We start from the raw sequence: 21138 nt of genomic DNA, 5'->3' as shown, positions 1-21138 counted from the left end.
ATCCATGTGAGCTAGTCCGCATCAAACAAAGCTGTTTATAACCCTGACTTTCAACTGAAAATAAAAATGAATGCATTAATTTACACAAAATAATAATTTTGTGGCTGGACCAGCATCATAAATAATGCAATAAGGGTAACTAAGGGACTTGACTATCATCCCCCCATCATGGACCAGAGCAATTTTTACATTTGCCTTATTGATCTATCAATTTGGCAGTAATGTTGTCATTACAAATCAAACCAAAATAATACTAAAACTTTTTTAGAACAATTTGTTGGGTGTGATTTGTATATTTTAAAAATATTATATCTCCTTTGAAATCTACAGGTACAAAATATAACAAAAATTAAAAATATGCTATTGTTAAACTTTGATGAGTAACTGTTACTGTAAATAAAAAGTGTTACTTTTATTCTATAATCCCAATCCCATAATGTCCCATTTATAATGCAAAAAAAGAAAAAAAATGATTTGAACACTAGTATTTTAGGGTTTCATTTTATTTGTGTAGGCTACACTGGAAATAATAAATTGCTGTTATCTTTTGTTTCTTTTTTGTTTTTGTTTATGATCTCTCTAGGCTGTATAGTTCAATAAAAATAAATTCCAGGGAGCGTTCTCCACTGATCCAGACAGAATGTGGCTAGCTCTGTACACCACGTGTGGCTCCAAGGGGCCTGGCTGCTTCCTTGGGGAGTAGGAATACACATTTCCTTGAAAATATAGATTGGTGGTGTTGTATACTGTATGCTACTACAGTACTTTATTACAAACCTTGAACTCTAGCCATCATGTGTAATTGCTCAGGACTAGATATTGATTTATTTATAAGAGGTCACTGGAGTTCTGAAGAATCAAAGGATCACACAAAACACAAAGACTTTTTGGATGTCCCTTGTGCCTGCAGTAACACCATTCATCAATTTTGCTATCCAAAATTCGGATGGTTTTATGAAATTGGTGACCTCTTATATATGCTCTGTTTTAATTGATAGCGTTAACTGTATATACAGATTTTTATGACAAAAAATATACTTAATTACGAATAAATGATACCTTTTTCTACATATTGCAATTTTGATTATTGTCTATGGTCACATATGCTGACATAAAAACCCCTGAAATTTCTATTTCTTGCACTATGAAAATGTTGTGGGGTGGTTAATCCAGTAATCATAATAATTCAAGTTCCCACTCAACGTTATAATTTACTAAGTTGTATACCAGTGTATTAAAAGTTCTGTTCGGGCAGTTGTTAGTAATATTAGTAAGTAAAATGAAGGCCAAATCACTGGTGTCTGTTCAGCTGGAGCATCTTTAGCCATAACAGCTAAATTGATTTTTTGGTGTTTCAAGAGTAACCCCCGGTCACACCAGTGTGACTTGCCATGCGATTTGATAGTTTTAAATCGCATGACAATTCACACCCTATTATCCGCTATGGAAGCAATCATATTGATGTGATTCTGACTCATAGTTGCACCAGTTTTGAAAGTACTTCATGCACTACTTTTTGCAAGTTCAGGTGTGACTTGCATGAAGTCGCCCAGATGTCTTCCAAGTCGCACTGACATCCTTCTTTGAAATTGTGCACTTGCAAGTGAAGTCAAACAATTTCAAAGTCGGATTTGGTGTGGCCAAAGTCTTACAGTCTCCCTGGTTGTGATTGCATACACAAAGCATGTCAAAGCTGAAGAAGAATGGTTTTGTGGAAACAGGGACTTCATGGTTGATATTCAGTTCTGCTGTAACTTAGTCCTTTGGCCACAATCCATATTGGTGTTTGACTGTCTCTGTCCTTCAATTTTGTTTTTCGCCCACTTTTCTTCCTCATTAATAAAACCGATCCATTGGGTAGAGAGTGCACTTTTAGCACTAAAGCTGGTCATACACAGTTTGAATCTTGGCGGGTTCAGCAGGAACTGGAGGAGATTCAAACCATGTATGGGCAGGCAGAATGTACCAAGTTGATCGATCAATCAACTTGGGAACAACCAGCCTACCAGATTTCCTTGCGATTATTACTAGTGGCTGTTATAGCTACTAGCAATAAACACTATATTCTACTGGCAGGGGTGGCTTCCCCTGCCGCCCTGCCAGGAGAATGCAATGTCTTGGCAGAAGGGATTCCCCTGTCAGCACTGCCTGTGTTGATGAGGGAATCGTGCAAATTTCTTTCCTGCATTCTGTGGTTGCAGGAAAGAAATTTGCACCGTCTATGGCCTGCCTTATTCATTATCTTGTCTTAGCTCGACAGCTAAGCAAACCAACAACTGGAAAGGATGTATGTCCTTCAAAGAACTATTGCTTTCAAATGCAACCTTCGGGGGTATGAAGAGCTGGTAAGGAAGGTGCCACTACAGGCTAGCACTGGGAGACTGTGTAGATTAACACACATTAAGTGCGAAGGGAATCTTACTACTTGCATGTATGTGAATGCTAGTTTCCTAAAGTATATGTAAACCCAATCAATACTGTCTCAGTTAAGTTTAAACATGGTAACTTAATTAAAAGATCATTTTTAATATTTTTAAAGTGGTTGTAAAAACTAATTTTTCTTTTTACCTTAATTCATTCTCTGCATTAGATTGCCATTAAACCAAGACTATGAAAAACTCCTATTACATGCTACACAACAGAGTGTTCATACTCACAAAGCCACTAGAGCATTCATTTTGTGTAGAATGTGAAATATACCTGGTTTATCCTGCCTTTAGTTTGCATCTAATTTAACCATCTAAAACTACTAATTCTTAAAGCTATGTTAAATACACTGCTCCAAAAAATTAAAGGAACACTTAAAACACATCAGATCTCAATGGGGCAAAATATCATGCTGGATATCTATACTGATATGGACTGGGTAATGTGTTAGGAACTTTTAATGGAAATGAATATTATCAATCTACAGAGGACCGAATTCAAAGACACCCCAAAAATCAAAGTGAAAAAATGATGCGGCAGGCAAGTCCACTTTGCTGAAATTTCATTGCAGCAACTCAAAATGGTACTCAGTAGTTTGAATGGCCCCCATGTGCTTGTATGCATGCCTGACAACATCCTAATGAGACAACGGATGCTGTCCTGGGGTATTTTCTCCCAGATCTGGACCAGGGCATCACTGAGCTCCTGGTCAGTCTGAGGTGTAACCTGGCGGTGTCGGATGGACGGAAACATGATATCCCAGGTGGGTTAACTCTTCATACCCCCTGAAGGTGTTCTATTGGATTTAGGTCAGGAGAGCGTGGGAGCCATTCAATGGTATCAATTCCTTCATCCTACAAGAACTGCCTGCATACTCTCGCCACATGAGGCCGGGCATTGTCGTGCACCAGGAGGAACCCAGGACCCACTGCCCCAGCGTAGGGTCTGACAATGGGTTCAAGGATTTCATCCTGATACCTAATGGCAGTCAGGGTGCCATTGCCTAGCCTGTAGAGGTCTGTGTGTCCCTCCATGGATATGCCTCCCCAGACCATCACTGACCCACAAACAAAACGGTCATGCTGAATGATGTTACAAGCAGCATAACATTCTCCACGGCTTCTTTAGACCCTTTCATGTCTATCACATGTGCTTAGGGTGAATCTGCTCTCATCTGTGAAAAGCACTGGGCGCCAGTGGAGGGCCTGCCTTTTCTGGTGTTCAATGGCAATTGCTAATCAAGCTCTATGGTGCTGGGCAGTGAGCAAAGGAACACTAGAGGATGTCGGGTCCTCAGGACACCCTCATGAAGTCTGTTTTCTGATTGTTTGGTCAGAGACATTTACACCAGTGGCCTGCTGGAGGTCATTTTGTAGGGCTCTGGCAGTGCTCATCCTGTTCCTCCTTCTGGCAATGGCACATATTGATATGCCATCCTGGAGGAGTTGGACTACCTATGCAACCTCTGTTGGGTCCAAGTATCGCCTCATTCTACCAGTAGTGACACTGACCCTAGCCAAATGCAAAACTAGTGAAAAACAGTCAGAAAAGATGAGTAGGGAAAAAAATGTCAGTGGCCTCCACCTGTAAAACCATTCCTATTTTGGGGGTTCTCACTGTTGCCCATCTAGTGCACCTGTTGTTAATTTCATTAACACCAAAGCAGCTGAAACTGATTAACAACCCCCTCTGCTACTAAACTGACCAGATCAATATCCCAGGAGTTTACTTGTCTTGATTCTATACTCTGATTAAAAAGTATTCCTTTAATTTTTTTTGAGCAGTGTTTTTGTGTGTGTACATATACATGTATATACACCGTATATCTCTCTCTGTATATATCTCAGTTGTTTCATGTTGCAGCATTTTCAGAGTCCGTCAGTATCTGATGCTTTAATTAGTAGAAGGATCAAATGGATGAGCAGACACATAGAAAGGACATTCTCAGAGCTGGTGACAATGAGGTGGCGCACACATCTTAAAGCACAACATAATAACATAAAGCCAGGTCTTTGCAGCGGGGATTTTGGAGTGCAATCACACACTGCACTGTGCTCATTACCCAGGATTGATGTTCTAGGACTCGATGTGTTTTATGAACACATAGCTCTGGAAATCCTTGTCAGGAACAGGCAGTTCGGTCTATCTATATCATCGGTGGGAGGGGAGCCCACAGTCGTGCCAATCACAATCACCACATTTCTATTTCTGGGAAGGGGTCTTAGTGGCACTGAAAGAATGGGAGCGCTCATTAATAATGCACCGATTATTCTAATTACTAGCCTATATAATTGTATAATTGTAAGGTGCCATTCTCCCTTGCTGCTGGTGAACAAAGTTATGAAATTCTCACAGCTCTTGTAATATTATATGGTTTAATGTTTTATTACAAATAAATCCTGCAAGGTTTATATAGATATCAGCTGTTAGTGGGTTGGAGAAGAACAGGGTAAAAAGAGAATTTAGCACTCGTATACATTAGGCCATATGTTCTCCAGGGAGAGGGGCCACCAAGGGGGAGCACTCAGATGCCCCTGGCTGTTGCGTCATGCATGGTCATACACTTCAGACAATGCAACCTAGACAAGGTGACTGCAGGATCCAAAATTGGTTGTAAACTTCAGACATGAAATATGAACAAAGCATATCCCTCTGTAGTGTGTGCTTGTCTCAATCCAGAGCACTAAGTGTCATTTCTATCTGTTGCTTTATTCCTCTGCTATCAGAATCACTTCTGACAAGTTTTCCTGACACCAAGAGGAAAAAAAGGTGAAAGCAAAAGGGGAGGGAGAATCAGTGCACAGCCTGTGATTGAGAGCCTCAGCTCTGTTCCTGTGTGAAGGAGGGTGTGTCTCTTCTCTCCAGTCAGCTCTCAGAGCTCTCCTCACTGAACTCCGCAGAGTGTAATTGCAGCTCTCCACCCCCTGTTTTCTAAAAGCTCAGAGAAGCTTTATAAATTCTGCACTTAGAAAGTATATAGAGAAGAGAAGACTGCAGATAGACAGGTACAACTTATGTAGGAGGATTGGTTTCATCTCTGTGTACCACCTGTGGCCAGTCACTTCCCTGGGTTTATGTATAGGGTTTACAACCACTTTAAAAAGTATGCCCCAGCATAAATTGCAAGATTTGGTGTTAGCCCTGCCAGCTGTCAGTTGTTAAAGTACAAAATCCCACTCATTCTACTCATCTCAACAACATAGTAACTTAATTGTTCTGCAGTGCAAAATATGAACTGGGAAGACGCCATGGGATAACACAGGAAACCGCTGAATTTTTGACACGATCAACTGACTTTTTAAAAATGTGTTCTTGAACCACTTTGCCTCTTTGGACATACTATGTATGTCCAGAGAGTAAAAGGTTGAAAACAAGCTCAAGGCTGCAATAGTTACTGTTACTGTTTTGTTTAGCTGGCTCCCAACCGTCTTGTAAAAGTGATCCAAGTGATCGCTTTTACAATCCACTTGGTGTGGCGATCTTCAGTCCCCAATCTTCTCTGCTGTTAATGAATATGGAAGTGCTCTTGACATTCTGAGCGCTTCCAGTTTCACAGCTGTCATTCCCTTGCTGCTACTTCTGTGCTTGATTAGCTGCAGTGGAGGGCGGAAGAGACGTTGTGGGTCTAATAGACCCCTGATGTCTCCATAAAGAGTACTTGCCATCTAGCTAATGCTATCACTTAGGTAACTTGTTAGTGCCCCCCCCCCCCCCGTTATAGCAATAAAACTAAATGAAAATATAAATATAAAGTACAATAAAATTATTATAAAAATGAATTTAAAAAAAAATAACTGTATCCCAATGCCCTGCACACACCTGCAAATGAAAACATGGCACAGGGTGCGCACATGTATGTAAACTGAGATTGCACCACACGTGAGAGTTGGAGTGAAAGCAATAATGCTAGGGCCATAATTCATAGCTAACTCTAAACTGATGAGCTATAAGAGCGTTTAAAGCATCACTTTAAGACTAGACATGTTTGTTTTATATTTACTCAACACAGTCCCATCTTTTATATTTTACCAAAAGATTGAGCATTATATTGCATGTGTTTGCATTAAAATTTATTTAAGTACACTTGTTCCTGAAAATATGTGTTTGATAAATAGTTGCACAAATATGCAACATAAAAAAAATTACAAAAAACATCTTTTTATTATACTAGGCCTTGCTTTCAGAAAATATATTATTTTCTTGGGGTTTTAAGTAATTTTATAACCAAAAATTCAGATTTTCATTTGTGTGTAAAAAAAATAAATAAAAAAACTGTTCAAGAGGGAAACTGGTTAAGAACGGATATAACAGAATACTTTAAATGGAATATTTAACAGAACACAATTTAAAGTGGTTAAACTTTTTTTTTTTATACCGGTTTATACATACCTGCTCTGCGCAATGGTTTTGAATACAGTAGCCCCAATTCCTCCTGTACTTGGGGCTCCTTGCAGGCACTCCTGGCTCCCCCCACCAATTGTCCACAGAGCAAGACACTTGCTATGGGGGTACTTGTGCATGTTTGCTCCCAATACAGCTCTGTGTGCCCATAAGACACACAGAGCATAGCTGCAGTTGTCCTGCACCCACCTACTGTGATTGACAGCAGTGGAAGTCAATGGCTCCACTGCTGTGTCTGAGCCAGAGAGGTTGGAGAGAGCTGAGAGAGTCTTTGCTGTTGTGCACATTGCTGGATCGAGGCTCAGGAAAGTACTGAGGGGGGCTTGGGAGAGCTGCATACTGAAGGTTTTTCACCTTCATGCATAGAATGCATGATGGTAAAAAATCTTCAGCCTTTAGAACCACTTTAAAAGATAATGGATGCTCATTGTTAGGATTTACATATACGTTAAGCATTAAGTGACTTTCCGCAGTCACCCCAAACCAGAGGCGCTTAATAAGCGATAGCGCAGACATTGGTGCTCTGCCATGACCTCCTAAATCCCTTAAAACAGATCATTGAGCCCAGTTAGCCAACATTGCTGATGCTTATATAAAATATGATTATATGAAAATGTGTTTTAGAAATGTTTAATTAACATTAGAACATTTTAAAGTGGAACTCTTGTTTGAAGCGGGAGAGGATAATAGAAAGGTCAGGATACGGAAAAGGAGCCAAGTCATTGGTTCCAAACCTCAGTCCTCAAGTATCACCAAAAAGTCATGTTTTCAGGCTTTCCTTCAACTTGCACAGGTGCTTTAAAACAATGTAAATAGCTTGGTATTTATAACAGCTATTTTATCCAAGAAAAATTGCAAAAATATGGTCTTTTGGGGGTACTTGAGGAACAAGGCTTGGAAACATTGAGCTAAGTGATCCTTTTACTTTGCCCTGTATGGACAAAGGAAGGGTTCAATTAGTGTGAGGTATAAGAGACATACAGTATGTTTAACCTGTAGCTTGAAAAGAGTGTCCACTCACCAGGATTTTCCCCTTTCCTCATCTGCTTAGACGGTGGCTCTTCCGTATCCCATGGCGTAGACTGGTTGATTGGAGTCTGCCCCCACCTCACGCTGGTAGCCAGCAGCTGACCTTGTGTTTGTTTCTCGGCCTTGGAAAGCAGAGGAGTCTGAAAAAGAACCAAAAAAAATTCAGTCATATTGACAACAAAGGGCTACATGGTGTTTTTTCCTATTAAAGGTAAAGTGTATTTCCAGGGAGGATGCTGACTTTTTATGGGTAAAGTAATGTTAGTGAATAGAGTGAAGCTGTGCTCATTTTGAATACACAGTCATATCCTAGAAAGAAATCTATTGTTTTCCCCTCAGATATATTCCTAGTGAACACAGGTTCATCTTATTAACTTACATTCTCTTAGAAATTAAACATTATATTTTCTAGGTTAACAGTCTCTACTCCGTTAGTAAATCAACCCAACTGATGTCTTATGTGAGCGTATTGTGTCATACTACAATGCAGGAAGAAAAGGCAAAGAATAAGCAGATATGGCTGCCTCATAGAAATAATATACAGTACACGCAGAAATAATAAAAAAAATTATAAATTATATATATATATAAATATATATATATATATATATGTTAAGGAGGTCACTAAGAACATTGCAAGAAGGCAAAAAATTAACAAACAATTGAATTAAAAATAGATTACAGGGCAGTTAAGAAGTGAATGTATATTGGTTATCTTCAGAGAAAAAGGATATTGTTTTGTGTCACTTTAAATTCCAAGTAGACTTCAAATGTAAAATACACAGCAGGTGGAATCAGTAAACTAACATTTTCACATCCTTTTCTAGGAACTGGACAGTAGTCAAACCCATGGCTTAACTTCCCCACATATACTTCAAGTAGAACTGTAAGCAAAAATGTTTTCCCATTTTGGATAGAGTAAAGCCTCGTATACGCAGTCAGAAAATCGTAGTAAAATATCACTTTCGAAGAGATCATACGATAATCTGATCATTAGTACACAGCTTCTGACAGCCAATCACAACAGTTCATCCGAAGGGACAAACATTTTTCTTGCACGATACCAGATTGTATGATTTCCATTTAGTCAGGACAGTTTTTGTCTGAAAATACAACACATTACATCACTTCCGAAAATCTATTCTGTCATAGGACTATTTTCGTAAGTTGAGTAACCTTGTCATTTTTGATATGGAGACTAGCATGCATAAAAACAGGCGATAATTTGTCCGATATTCTCATCATGTCTTTAGGGAGGGTTACAACCCCTGTCAGTTTATTTTTTGCCATCTGTGTTCCATTGGGGAGATTTCCCTTCACTTCCTATCCCATAGCCAAAAGAGGAAGTGAGAGGAAATCTCTGCAAATTAAAGCTCTTTTGGCTGTACTTTTCCTGTGGATCACAGCACTGCAGTTCATTCTACACTCCTGTGACATGTTTTCAGATTGTTGGCTGATGTCACTCTGGGGAAATATCTTGACTTCAAAGTCAGGATCCACCCCAGAGCTCCCTCCCCTTCCGCAACTCAGCACTCCAGTGACCACTGTGGGGGCTGAGCCTTCAGCGGTGACTGACAGACCCACTCTGCTCAGAGCAGAGACAGAACTCAGTGCTCAGTGGTCATGTGATCGCTGAGTTCTCACCCTTAGAGCCAGCAGGGGACAGATGTAGCATCGGACTGATGCTGCATTCACCTAAGTAAGTATAACTAGGCAAAAAAAAGCCCCACTTCTGTTTTAAGGGAATTTCTTGGGGACCCTCAGGGCCCGAGAACTAGTGTCCCAATTGGAAAATGTTTCCTCAATTACTATTCTTGGGACTACCAAAAATTTGGGGTTTTCTTTTACTTTCACTTTCAATGATAATGGTCACCAGAACAAATAGAGAGGGTGAATCTCCATAATGGGGACACAGACAACAATGAAAACTGACAGGTGTTCTAATCCCTCTCCACTCTATCCAAAGCTAAAAAAAAGTTTTGCCTCTAGTTATACTTGTCCATCCATTCCGCTACATTGTAACCAAAACACAACAGGTGTAGGATCACTTCGTGTGATGATCTCACTATATGATGGGAACAAAGTCTTTTTCCTGATACTTTGCTACGAGCGCTAAACCATTCTTTGTTTGCATTTTCTGCACAGAAGAATTTAAAGCTTTGCTAAAGTTACAGTCATTTAGGGGGATTCACAAAGATTAGCCACCAAGGTAAATACTTAGATTTCTATATACACACTTATTTAACCTTACATGTGCCAAGAAAATAAAAGTGTTGAACGACAATTTATTAATGTGTTGCATGAGAGTGGTGAGCTGTCTGTCTAGAGCAGGGGTCCTCAAACTACGGCCCGCGGGCCACATGCGGCCCACCGAGGCCATTTATCCGGCCCGCCGGCAGGGGCGTATTTGCCGTGAGGAAGGGGACACTAACTACAGGGGCGGGCAGGGGGCTGCTGTACCTTACCTGGCTCTGTTCCCAGTCCCACGACGATCCAGTCCAGGAAGCGCTGCTCCTTCATTCACTCCGGCCACTCCCTCACTCCTGCTGCTCGGCTCCGCCTCCTCATCGGTGACTGGGCGCCAGAACTGTAGCTCAGCAAAGGCACACAGGCGGCCAATCACCTGCGAGGAGGCGGAGCCGAGCGGCCCTGCGAACTTCGAGTGAGGGAGAGGCCGAAGTGAAGAAGGACAGCTGACAGGTAAGTGTGCTGTGCAGATGGTGCTGCTGCAACCAGGTATGCTGGCTGCAGCAGCACCATGCTGGAACAGGGTTCAGCAAGTTAAGTGTCATTGGTGTCAGTGGGAGGAATAGTGCCCCATCATTGGTGTCACTGATAATAATGATGGGGCATTATTCCTCCCACTGACACCAAAGATGGGGCACTATTCCTCCCCCCACTGACACCAACGATGGGGCACTATTCCTCCCCCCCACTGACACCAACGATGTTTTGTGTAGTTAACCTGCAGTTTCCCATACACTTTCTATTAGAATAATGCTTTTGGTGCATTTTCTGAAAGTGCATCGAAGATGCAGCATGCAGGACATTTGGTGCACTTTTAGGTCTAATAGAAAGTCTATGGGAAACCATGTGTTAACTGCACTAAAACAGTGGGTACAGTGCAGCGCCGCAGTGTGAAAAGGCTCTAAGGGTTTACAACTACTTTAAGAAAACCTGTTCTTAGATCTGCAACCAAAGCTAGGAGAGGGCTAGATGTTTTGTTAGAGCGGTCTTAAAGGCTCAAGATTTTTTTCACCTTCATGCATTCTAGGTAAAAAAAACCTTCTCTGTGCAGCATTCCCCAGCCCCCCCCCCCAATACTCACCTAAGCCCCCTTTCGATCCAGCGATGTGCACTGGAGTCTTGACTATCCCAGGACACCCTCTTCTCATTATTGGGCCATTGGCTCCCTCCACTGTCAATCACAACCAGTAAGCCAATGAGAAAAGAGATTGGGCGTGGCTGCGCTGTGACTCCATGTGTGAATGGACAGATGGAGCAGCAGGTGCCCCCATAGCAAGCTGCTCAGAAGAGGAGGATCCAAGCTGCTCTGTGCAAATCCACTTCACTCAGCATGTAAGTATAAACATGTTCATTATTGTTTCTTAAAAAAAATAAGCCTTTAGAAGTTCTTATAGTTGTAAGAGGTTCTTGAGAAAGGGGCCTCAGCTCTATTTTGGGTACTGAATTCCTGTATGTATTTCTGAACATCAGCTGCTATTAGATTTAATTGGTGATCACTGTACTGATATACTGTACATGAAGGTACTTTTGTTGGTCTTTTTCAACAGTGGAGTGAATGAGTGAATACATATGCTGTGCTATGACATACTTGGATATTTGTACCCATGGTATAATTGTATATATATTATTAATTTTATTATTTTTATACAGGATTTCTATAGCGCCAACAGTTTGCGCAGCACTTTACAATATAAAGGGGGACAATAGAATGACAACATAGGAAGACCCTGCCCATGGAGCTCACAATCTTTTTTGATAAAACATTTTTGTTGTGTGGGGTTCTTGCTCTACATATTTAAAATGCATGAGCCCCTCAGGACACAAAGGAGGCAAAAATCCCTACAAGAGGGACACAGACAGCTATACAAAAAAAAAAATGGGGGGGGGGCACAACAACGATAGATGATGCTGGTTCTTATGCTTTCCCATCCTATCCAAAATGATAAAAATAATACATTTAGACTAGAGTTCATCTTAAAAGATAGTCAAGTACACATCAGCATAATTCCATATAATACCAGCATAAACAGAGGCTGTTTGAAGCTAAAGTGCTGTGAGTGGGCTGTATTGTGCTTCTCACCTCCAAATCGAAGATGGAATTAATACATTAGCAACTGCAGAGATGTTTTTCTCATCACTCACTGACAATGAGCTTTTGCAGAGAGCAATGATGTCTTTTACAGGAGAGATGCAGCATCAATAAAATAAAAATGCTTAAAACTTACTCCTGAGCTGGTATCACGGCATCTTGAAAAGTACCATCAGCATTAAAATGCCTTCTGAGCTGTTTTGTATGAATAGCTGTTTAAATAATCGTTTTTACTTAAGGAACAAAGGCCGTTCTTCGCCTTTCAATATTTCTGTTTTGTGTTCAGATTTTTTTTTTTTTGCTTTAAAATTTAAACTTGAACAGACTGATAAGAGTGAAACATCGGAGGATTTGTGAGTGCTCTTGCGGTGTATTTAACTGAGATGGAAGAGGCATAAATATTATACAGAAATGCGGGATTTGGTATTTCTTTCTTTAAACACAAGATGCATGTCATTATTCGCATCACATACTTCTCAACAGCATTTACTCAAATTCTGTCTTAAAATCTGAACACCAAACAGGTATAAATCAACACCATGTACTCCAGTTAAAGAAATTCTGACAGTTCTCTAAATGTTTTAATCCACCAGGTCCATGAAAATAAGGATTTCTTCAGTGGCCTGTTTCTCCCAAGCCTCCTTGGTACTAGTGCTGAAGCCTCTGAAAGACTCTAAGGAAATTGACACTTCCAGGAGTGTCAGATGATTGTGTAACCTACCCCATGCTAGTTCCTTTCCTTGGCCTGCTAAATCACTGCTGATGCCTGCAGTTTCAAATACCAAGAAGGGTTTGCATTGCTGCAGTGCTGGAGGAGAAACAAGCCAATCATGCTCTATGCAGTTCACATATGCTGACCTAGAACATAGTGGCAGGTAGAGAAAGTGGTGACCTCATCAGCCTTCCGTTGCTCCTTCACTTTCCAATAGAACGTTTTCCTAAGATGATGGAAGAAGAAGGTGGGATTGGCATTGTAATGGTTTGGAACATGTGTAGGAATTTTGTTATAATATCCATTTTGAGAACATTCACCCAAACCATGATAGGGGAACGGATGTTACATTTTTCAAATCTATTTGAATTTTGAAAATAGAAGGAGATAGTTTAAAGAGATTAACAGTTTCAGGTCATTAGTTATTTTCATCTTCAGGTATGTTATTGTTGTGGATTGCCATCTGAAGGGAAAAAGGGACGTTAGATGAGTGACTTCCTCATGGGGAAAGGATATGTTTAAAATCTTAAATTTATTGAGATTAACTTCAAAGTTATCAAAAGCCTTTATAGCAATCACAAGCCTAGAAATATTTCATAATCAACAGGTAGGCTGTTTCTTGGAGTAGTAATGTAGAACAAATGATCATCATGATGTAAGATATTTTTGAGGTCTTCCATAGTAATTCTGTAGAGCAGGGGTGTCAAACTGGTGTTCCTCCAGTTGTTGCAAAACTACAGGTCCCATCATGCCTCTGCCTTTGGGAGTCATGCTTGTAAAAGTCAATCTTGCAATGCCTCATGGGACTTAAAGTTTGGCAACAGCTGGAAGGCCACCAGTTTGACACCCGTGCTGTAGAGGGTTGATTGGGGATAACAGACATCACTGTCTAGTGCCATTTATTATGGAATGAGTCAGAAAGTTAGCTGTTAGACCTAATTCTTGCAGAGAGGAAGGGATACAAAGCCATAACAGGTACTCTTTAAGCATCTATTTTAATAGCAATCTCGCCCACTGTTCATGACTAATAAGCCGTTATCTTTTAAAGTCCAAAAAATCCTTGACTCAAAATGCATCAGACTAAAATGGTTCGTAAGCAAAGCAGAGCGAACCATTATATTTGCCAAAAGCTTGGATTTATTGCCGACTATAATACTTTTCAAGGCCTCGTGAGGACATCATATCCACGCTAAAGTCAAGCAGGTAATATTAGGATCTATATAAATAAACTTCGCAATACACCGCAGGGAGATGCAGGCAACTCGGAACGCCAGCAATTAATCAAATCCATGTTGTGATAACTCTGCCACTCGCAATCAAAATATTTTTTTTCCCTTTTTCTTTGCTGGTCCTGTTCCCTATTTTATTGGCATTAAAGGAAGACAATATGAAGCGCATTGGATAGATAATGAGAAAATCTCTTTCCTGACAGTCTATCCTCCGCAGGAATAAAAAAGCAGAATGATGTTTGCACCACAGCTAACCGAACGTGTTGGTAATCTATCACAATTGTTAAACTCACTGGGGAAATAATTAGTGAAGAGAGGATTGCATGCAAGCCAGAGACAGATCGAGAGAACGAGAGAAAGTGAGAGCATAAGAAGTAAATAAATAATATAAAATAATGATATGACTGCTATGGGCCAGAAATCTCACAGGAAGGAATGTGCAGATAACAGTCACATTTACACAAAGCATGCGGAGTGAAAGCAATCGGGTCCCCCTAAGGAACATCCTTCAAGGGCAAATGTCACTGAAGGTCATTGACTGGCAGCAGCAAAACGCTAGCAGAAAGGACTGCAATCATAAACATTTCCACTGTAGATAAATCAAATATCTAACACAAGTCAACAGAAAATTATTTAAAAGGAAAAAAAATGTTAATAGCACTACTGTAAGTAGATAAGCTTGTATTGATGGGGGGAATTTAAGACTTAAATATTGTGCAAAATGCATAATTTAGCAAGGAAATACTATCTACTGTAAAATATTGGGTATCGAAGATAAGCCATAATTAAAATAAACTATTTGAAATGTGCACTTTAAAAATAAGCTTTAAAAAAAAAATAAAATAATATATATATATTTTATTTTTTTTTTAAACACAATGCCTACAATTGAAAGCAAGACCTAAGGTTTTACAATCAGCAATGTGTAAAAACTGATATGCAGACCCAACATTTTATAATCAGCAAATCTCAGTCTTCCTGCTGATCAGTCAGCTCTGACTCTGACTCAGCAGGGGACATGTTGGACCTCTACGAAGAGACCACTGCTTCCACACAGAGAGCAAGGATCATTCTATGCAGCATGGTAGTAGGGGACTTTATACTTAATCAGTGGCTATCTTCCAAATAAAGTGAATGTTGGTTTGAATGTATTTAGCTGAATTAAACTAGTAGTTCAATTGGCTTTTAAAGTATAGTTTTAGATTCAGTGGCAAGAGATTAGAACACCTGTCAGGTTTTAATCATTGTCTGTATCTCTGATAGGGATATTCACACTCTCCATTTGTCCTGCTGACCGTTATCACCAAAAGTAAAAGAAGTCCCAAATATTAAGTGGTTTTCAGAATAGGAATAGAGGAGAACTTTTACAATGAGGACACTAGCTTTGGTGACTACCAAGGATTTTCCTTACTTTGGAGAGATTGCCTTTTGCTTCCTGTTTTGGCTATGAGACATGAAGTGCAGGGAAATCTCCTCCAGAAGGCAAGTCAAAAAATAAATGCAAAATGAAAAACAAAGATTTACCTTCAGTTCTACTTTAAGCTGGAGGGTCATCATAACAGCCAAGCAACGAAAGAGAAAAGTACGCTCTCCTGGCATATATACTTTACAAATAAAAAGATAAGATCAATGTACAAACCTAAATGTTGCCTCTCACAGCCTAATTTATCATTTACATGCAAGAATTTATTATTGGAAAAATGCAGCCCACATACAAGATTTGAAACAAAAAAATATGTTCTGCTGCCGTTTTCTTCCAATGCATTCAGCATCTGTAATATGTATATTTTCACCGTAATAAGTTTGACGAGTATATCTGGTGCTGTCAAGCCACAACAGCTTACATAGGATTGATCGAAGTGATAGTTTGTTTTTCTGCTTGAAGTATCCGGAGGGATTTCATTACAATTAGATTGTCAGGGTAGATGGATAATGTTCGTAACACATAATCAGAGGCCACATATGAAATCAATGAGCCTGTGGACTGGATAATGTTTTAAAGGACAATGAGTACGAGTCAGATATAGAGACCCTGTAGCACAATGAAGGATAGTAGTGCCCATACATGTGCGTATAATGGTCTAGTATTTAATTTATATTGAAATAACTAGGTTACGCTTGTTTTGCTGCTTAAGGGCTTTGCATTTAGTGGTCAATACTGGCCTCCTATAGAATGTGGATTTTTTTTTTCGATGGAAGAAAGGATTAATAGCCCAGGCAGAATTTGCTGTCACGTCCTTTAGTTTTCCTATTAAGATAAACTGGAAAGTGCACGTATTCTTAGCCATCTGTTTACAGAAGCCAATTTTTTTCTTCCTGTTAAGATTATTTTGCATAAATCACTTTATTTTTGAAGTCAAAAGGTTAGAAGCTGAATTAAATAACCATGTTTATTCATATTAGGGTTGACTAGACCACTTAGTATTCAAGAAGGCTTGAATATAGGTCATTGCTATATAAGTAAATAGAAAGAGAAAAGAAATAAAGGAGAATGCCAGGCCAAATGCAAAAAAAAGAAATCTGCTCCTCATTCTCATAGCTTATACCATTTGGGAAGAAATTCGAAGACCTCATTGTAAGGAAAAATCATGGATGATGGGTAGGTGTGATAGTTCTGGACTAATTGGAGTTAGGTGTTAATATTATTGATATATCCTAGAATTCAGTCCTCCTTTACAAGGGCTAATGGGCAGTGAAGGTGCCATATAGATGAACCTTGTTCTAGCCTCGGGCTTCTCCCTCTCTGATGGTCTCTAGAAGAACACTCTATGAATGGAAAAATCTTGGGGTTGGTATTAAGCAGCGCCCAGTATAAAGGTTCTGTCAGGTTTGACAGATTGGATAAGGCCCTTACATACGTCTCCTTATAGTATCTCATCATGAGTCCATTCATGGTTTCAACCCAGAGGAAAGAAAGGCTGAAACATGTTGGAATCATTTGATACCTTTGTTCAAGAAACACTTTGATTTGACCTTTTCGTGTCATGAACCGTTGTACAGGGCACTCCTCAATACCCACCGTAGAGTTTTGCAAGACCCCATCATGATTCTGCAGCATTGATGTACAGGATCTAAAAGTACCTGAAGATTGATGACAGTGGTTGGATATGCAGGTATAATTTGCCTGTGCGTCAGGCATAACACTCGGCTGACACAAACTGTATTCATTAGTGCTCAGCTCGACCATTTGACAGTAGACCTGTCTCCCGACCCAAACATTTTTTTTTAACAGAAATGAGTCCTCATTTGTGAGGAAACTGCAAAAAAAAATTATAAGTGATGTAGGAGAGGGCTCACTCTTGAGTGAAGTTATCTTAATTGATTGAAAGGTCAGTCAGCATTTGCTTAAGCATTGACAGGGGAGTAGAGAACTCCCCTGTCTTCATTATTGCATTTCCTATGTGTAATGTAGGGCTGTAGTGAATGGCAGGGCTGAAGACCAATCCAATAAAAGAACATCCCACTGGCAGCCAAGCTGTAGAGAAACGGACTGGATGACCCTGGACTCTTGGCATGAAATCTTTGGGGAAACAAAACCTCACAGTGTGCAATGATGTTGGAGTAGCTGATTACTGAACAGTTGGACAAATTTAAAGTAAGGCTATAATTTAGCCTTCGTTATATCCTAAACCATTTTTTTCATTGTGGATAGATTAGGCTCATGTGTGCTGTTGGGGGGGATTCTCCTTTAATTCCAGTCCTATTGACAGAACATGAAGTAAGGGAATCCCCTTTGGTCACTAAAATGAGTGTCCTCATTGGAAGTTTATTTTTCTGTTCCTGTTCTGGAATTCTGTCATGGAATTCCCCCACTTTCAGTCCCAAATGGTGACCAGGACAAATAGAGAAAGTGAATCTTCCAAGAGGGCAGAGACAGCAATGTAAATATACAGTAACCACTATATATATATATATATATATATATACACACACACATTTTTCTGGAACACATTTATTGTATTTTCACATTATATCTTCTGTAAAATGTAAATATACTGTCACCAGTACCATTGCATCAATTTTCTGAGGATTTTTTCATTTTCCCCCAATTTTTATCCTCTTTTCTTCAGTTATTGGCACACACATTTGCTATTTTATTTGCTAAACTCAAATTACAGTCAAGATTACATCCATCTTCCCAAGAAATTTTCTATTGATTTTTATATAAACGAAACTATCAAAAAGAAAATCCTTTGATTATACCACACACACACTGCAACCCCATCAAAAATTTGCCAGCCTCTGTGATCCTTTTGCATTCGTCCTAACAAGGTAATCAATTGAAAAAGACAGAAATCTGTTGGTTTGATTATTTTTGTATGTGTGATCAGAATATTGAAAGAATAGGAGCGCATTCTGTGTGGACACCATATGTATTATTAGCAACAATGGTACACAGTGAACTGAGAGGTTTTTTTTGTATTTTTATCCCACTAAACTAAACATTACCCTTTTATTATGTCCAAGCATGTTTATTCTTAAAGGGGCAGTCCCCTCCATACTAAGGGGTGTATTTTTAAAAATGTTGTAGAGTTTTTTGTCCTGAGAAACTGTTTTTAACATTTGTTCTGTTTGAACAGAGACAACATTGAATAATGTTATTAGGCAATTTTCTCTTCATGCCCTATGTGTGAATCTGGAAAACACATCATTATGGCCACTAGATGGAGCTGATGATGCAATAATCCTCAGATTCATCTAGTGGCCAATTGCAGTATTTTCCTGATCTACACATTAATTATGGAGAGAAAATAGCCTAATAACATTATTCGATGTGCACCTAATTTACATGCTGCTTTGCAGGATGAAGATCTGCAAATGTTTTAAAAATGTGTGGGTAGGTGCAGCGTGGTACAAGGGCAATAAAGACACAGAGTTCAGTTGCAGGTAAACTCACAACTTGCGTTGCAGAGATTGCAAACTACAAGTAACCCCAGCGGGAGAGCACCGAGCTGTCCACAATCATCTGGAACCATTCCCTTTTGCTATCACTTTCACTGACAGACAGGTGCTCTTTCCCTACTCTCGACACTTCACAAATGCGTGCTTAAACCTGGGGACATGGGTGCAGTGTAGCCAACCAGAAAGCTGCCTTCAGAGAACCAGAAGCCTTAGAGAAACCAGGTTTCCACTGACTTCCTCTCCAGGCTGTGGCACAGCTCAGGTCGAGCACCACCTACAGTGGAAGAAACACACTGCACCTGCCTACAAATACCCAAATATTTTAGTGATATTATTGTAATTTATTTATAAAGAATCTAATTGGCAAAGCTGGAATATTCAAATATAAAAACACCTAAATCTTCCAGGTGGAAAGAACACCGCGTCGGGAATTATAGCAAGGGGATCTCACTGTTGGAGTATCAAAAACATAAGAAACTGAATGGCTGACTGGGCTATTACCTCTATCTGTGAAGCCTAAAGACGCTAAATTCTACTATTGTGATGAATAATTACAATAAATCATGTAAAGTAATAACATCAAACATTTTCTTCAAATCAAAATCTCAGTAAGTGTCCATTTGTTCAAACGTTCCATACAATGCTTTCAGTGATTTCATTACTATTAAAGTGCTTTCATTCCATTAATGTACCCAAAACCAGTAAGGTGTCCAATCGATTGCCTATTTCACCACATGTGGTAAGATTAAATGACTTATCAGAAGCTTACATATATAAGCAAATCACATGATCCAACCCAAGTTTGAGAAAGGCGGCCATCACCAAGGTCTTCTCCAATTGGACATGGCAATATGTATACTGTTCGCAATCATCAGACGCTAAATAAATCCTAATAATTATATATAATAATAATTTACAATCAGAGAATCTTATGTCTCTGTAGACGTGGAGAAATCGCAGCGCGCACTAACACGTCCTTCCTCTACAGTGCTCTGGGCTATTACCTATAAATTAATGATCTGTTTTGGGTGGACAGACCCTTTAATCCATATCCAGAGTTCAGAAAAACATCTTGCTAAAGAATATCACAAAAAATATTTTTGAGCCTAAAAAAGTCAATAAAAGGCTATATAATTACAACCAATTATTTTCCATTTGTTCTCTTTCTAATTTGTCTGATTATTTTTCTATTTTTTTTTTATTTAGATAAGACACCTAAAGACAGTGTTTAGAAAAAGATCTCTGAAATTAAATAAAAATTAGCAAATTATTCATGCTTTCTTAAGCAACCGCCAGACAGCATGGCAAAAGCCAAGAACAACATTTCTTTATTTGACTAATTTATGTAGCCCTGTCTCTTTTTCAGCAAATCTTTACAAAGAAATTGAACCATCAAAGAAATCCACAAAGAAATTTACAATCTTTTACATTTAACCTTCTAGAATCATACATTCAGAACATGACTTGGTGGAAGCTAATTAAACCCCAACTATGTTTCTGGACTGTACGGCAAAACGCACAGGAAGATCATACAAATGCCATGAAAGCAGAGACGTGTTGGGAATCAAGTCGCTAGCACTGCAAAGCAAGAGTGCTAATCATTTAAATCCAATGAAACATATGACAGCTTACTAGTCCTTAGATGTGGTGGCTGTGTTAGTTTTTCTTTTTAGACTTCAGATGATTTTCTACAAGTACAGAAATATACCAGTTGACCTTGCCAGAAATCTAGTGTCCTTGTAACTTTCTGCACATTAAACTGAAATTTTAAGTCAAATAACTTTTTTATTCAAACAAAATTCAGGGTACAATCATACATGAGGATGCACATGTGAGCACCATTCAAAAATATAGTTCAATGAGAACCACAAATGAAAAAGATATCATAACTGTGCTATGAATAGACAACGTATACAGTACCTGATAACGCAATACAAACAAATGTACAAAAACTAGACATAGGTTAAAGAAACCACCTATATGCTGCCATAGTGAAAGGTCAAGATAGGGAAACAAAAAAGAAGGGGGGTATGAGGGTTACGAAAACTTTACGAAAGGGACCACACAAGGGGTAACTACACAAGCCCATGCAGAAAGAGAGG

At 39.3% G+C, this 21138-nt stretch overlaps 1 protein-coding gene across 3 annotated transcripts in view; it reads right to left on the bottom strand.

Moving 5' to 3' along the window:
• Positions 1 to 21138, bottom strand: part of KLHL29 (kelch like family member 29) — a 1282993-nt gene that overhangs the window by 410649 nt on the left and 851206 nt on the right. For all 3 annotated transcript variants that reach the window (XM_089656087.1, XM_089656089.1, XM_089656088.1), the window contains exon 5: positions 7850 to 7997. In XM_089656087.1, coding sequence (XP_089512213.1) covers positions 7850 to 7997 — 148 coding nt within the window. The remainder of the gene's footprint in view (positions 1 to 7849; positions 7998 to 21138) is intronic.

The sequence above is a fragment of the Staurois parvus genome, unplaced genomic scaffold (genome assembly GCF_062004578.1).
Source record: "Staurois parvus isolate SC_StPar_1 unplaced genomic scaffold, SC_StPar_1.0 ptg000886l, whole genome shotgun sequence".
In the NCBI taxonomy this organism is placed as follows: Eukaryota; Metazoa; Chordata; class Amphibia; order Anura; family Ranidae; genus Staurois; species Staurois parvus.
Note: the sequence above shows the minus strand (reverse complement) of the source record. Positions and strands in the feature narration are given on the sequence as shown.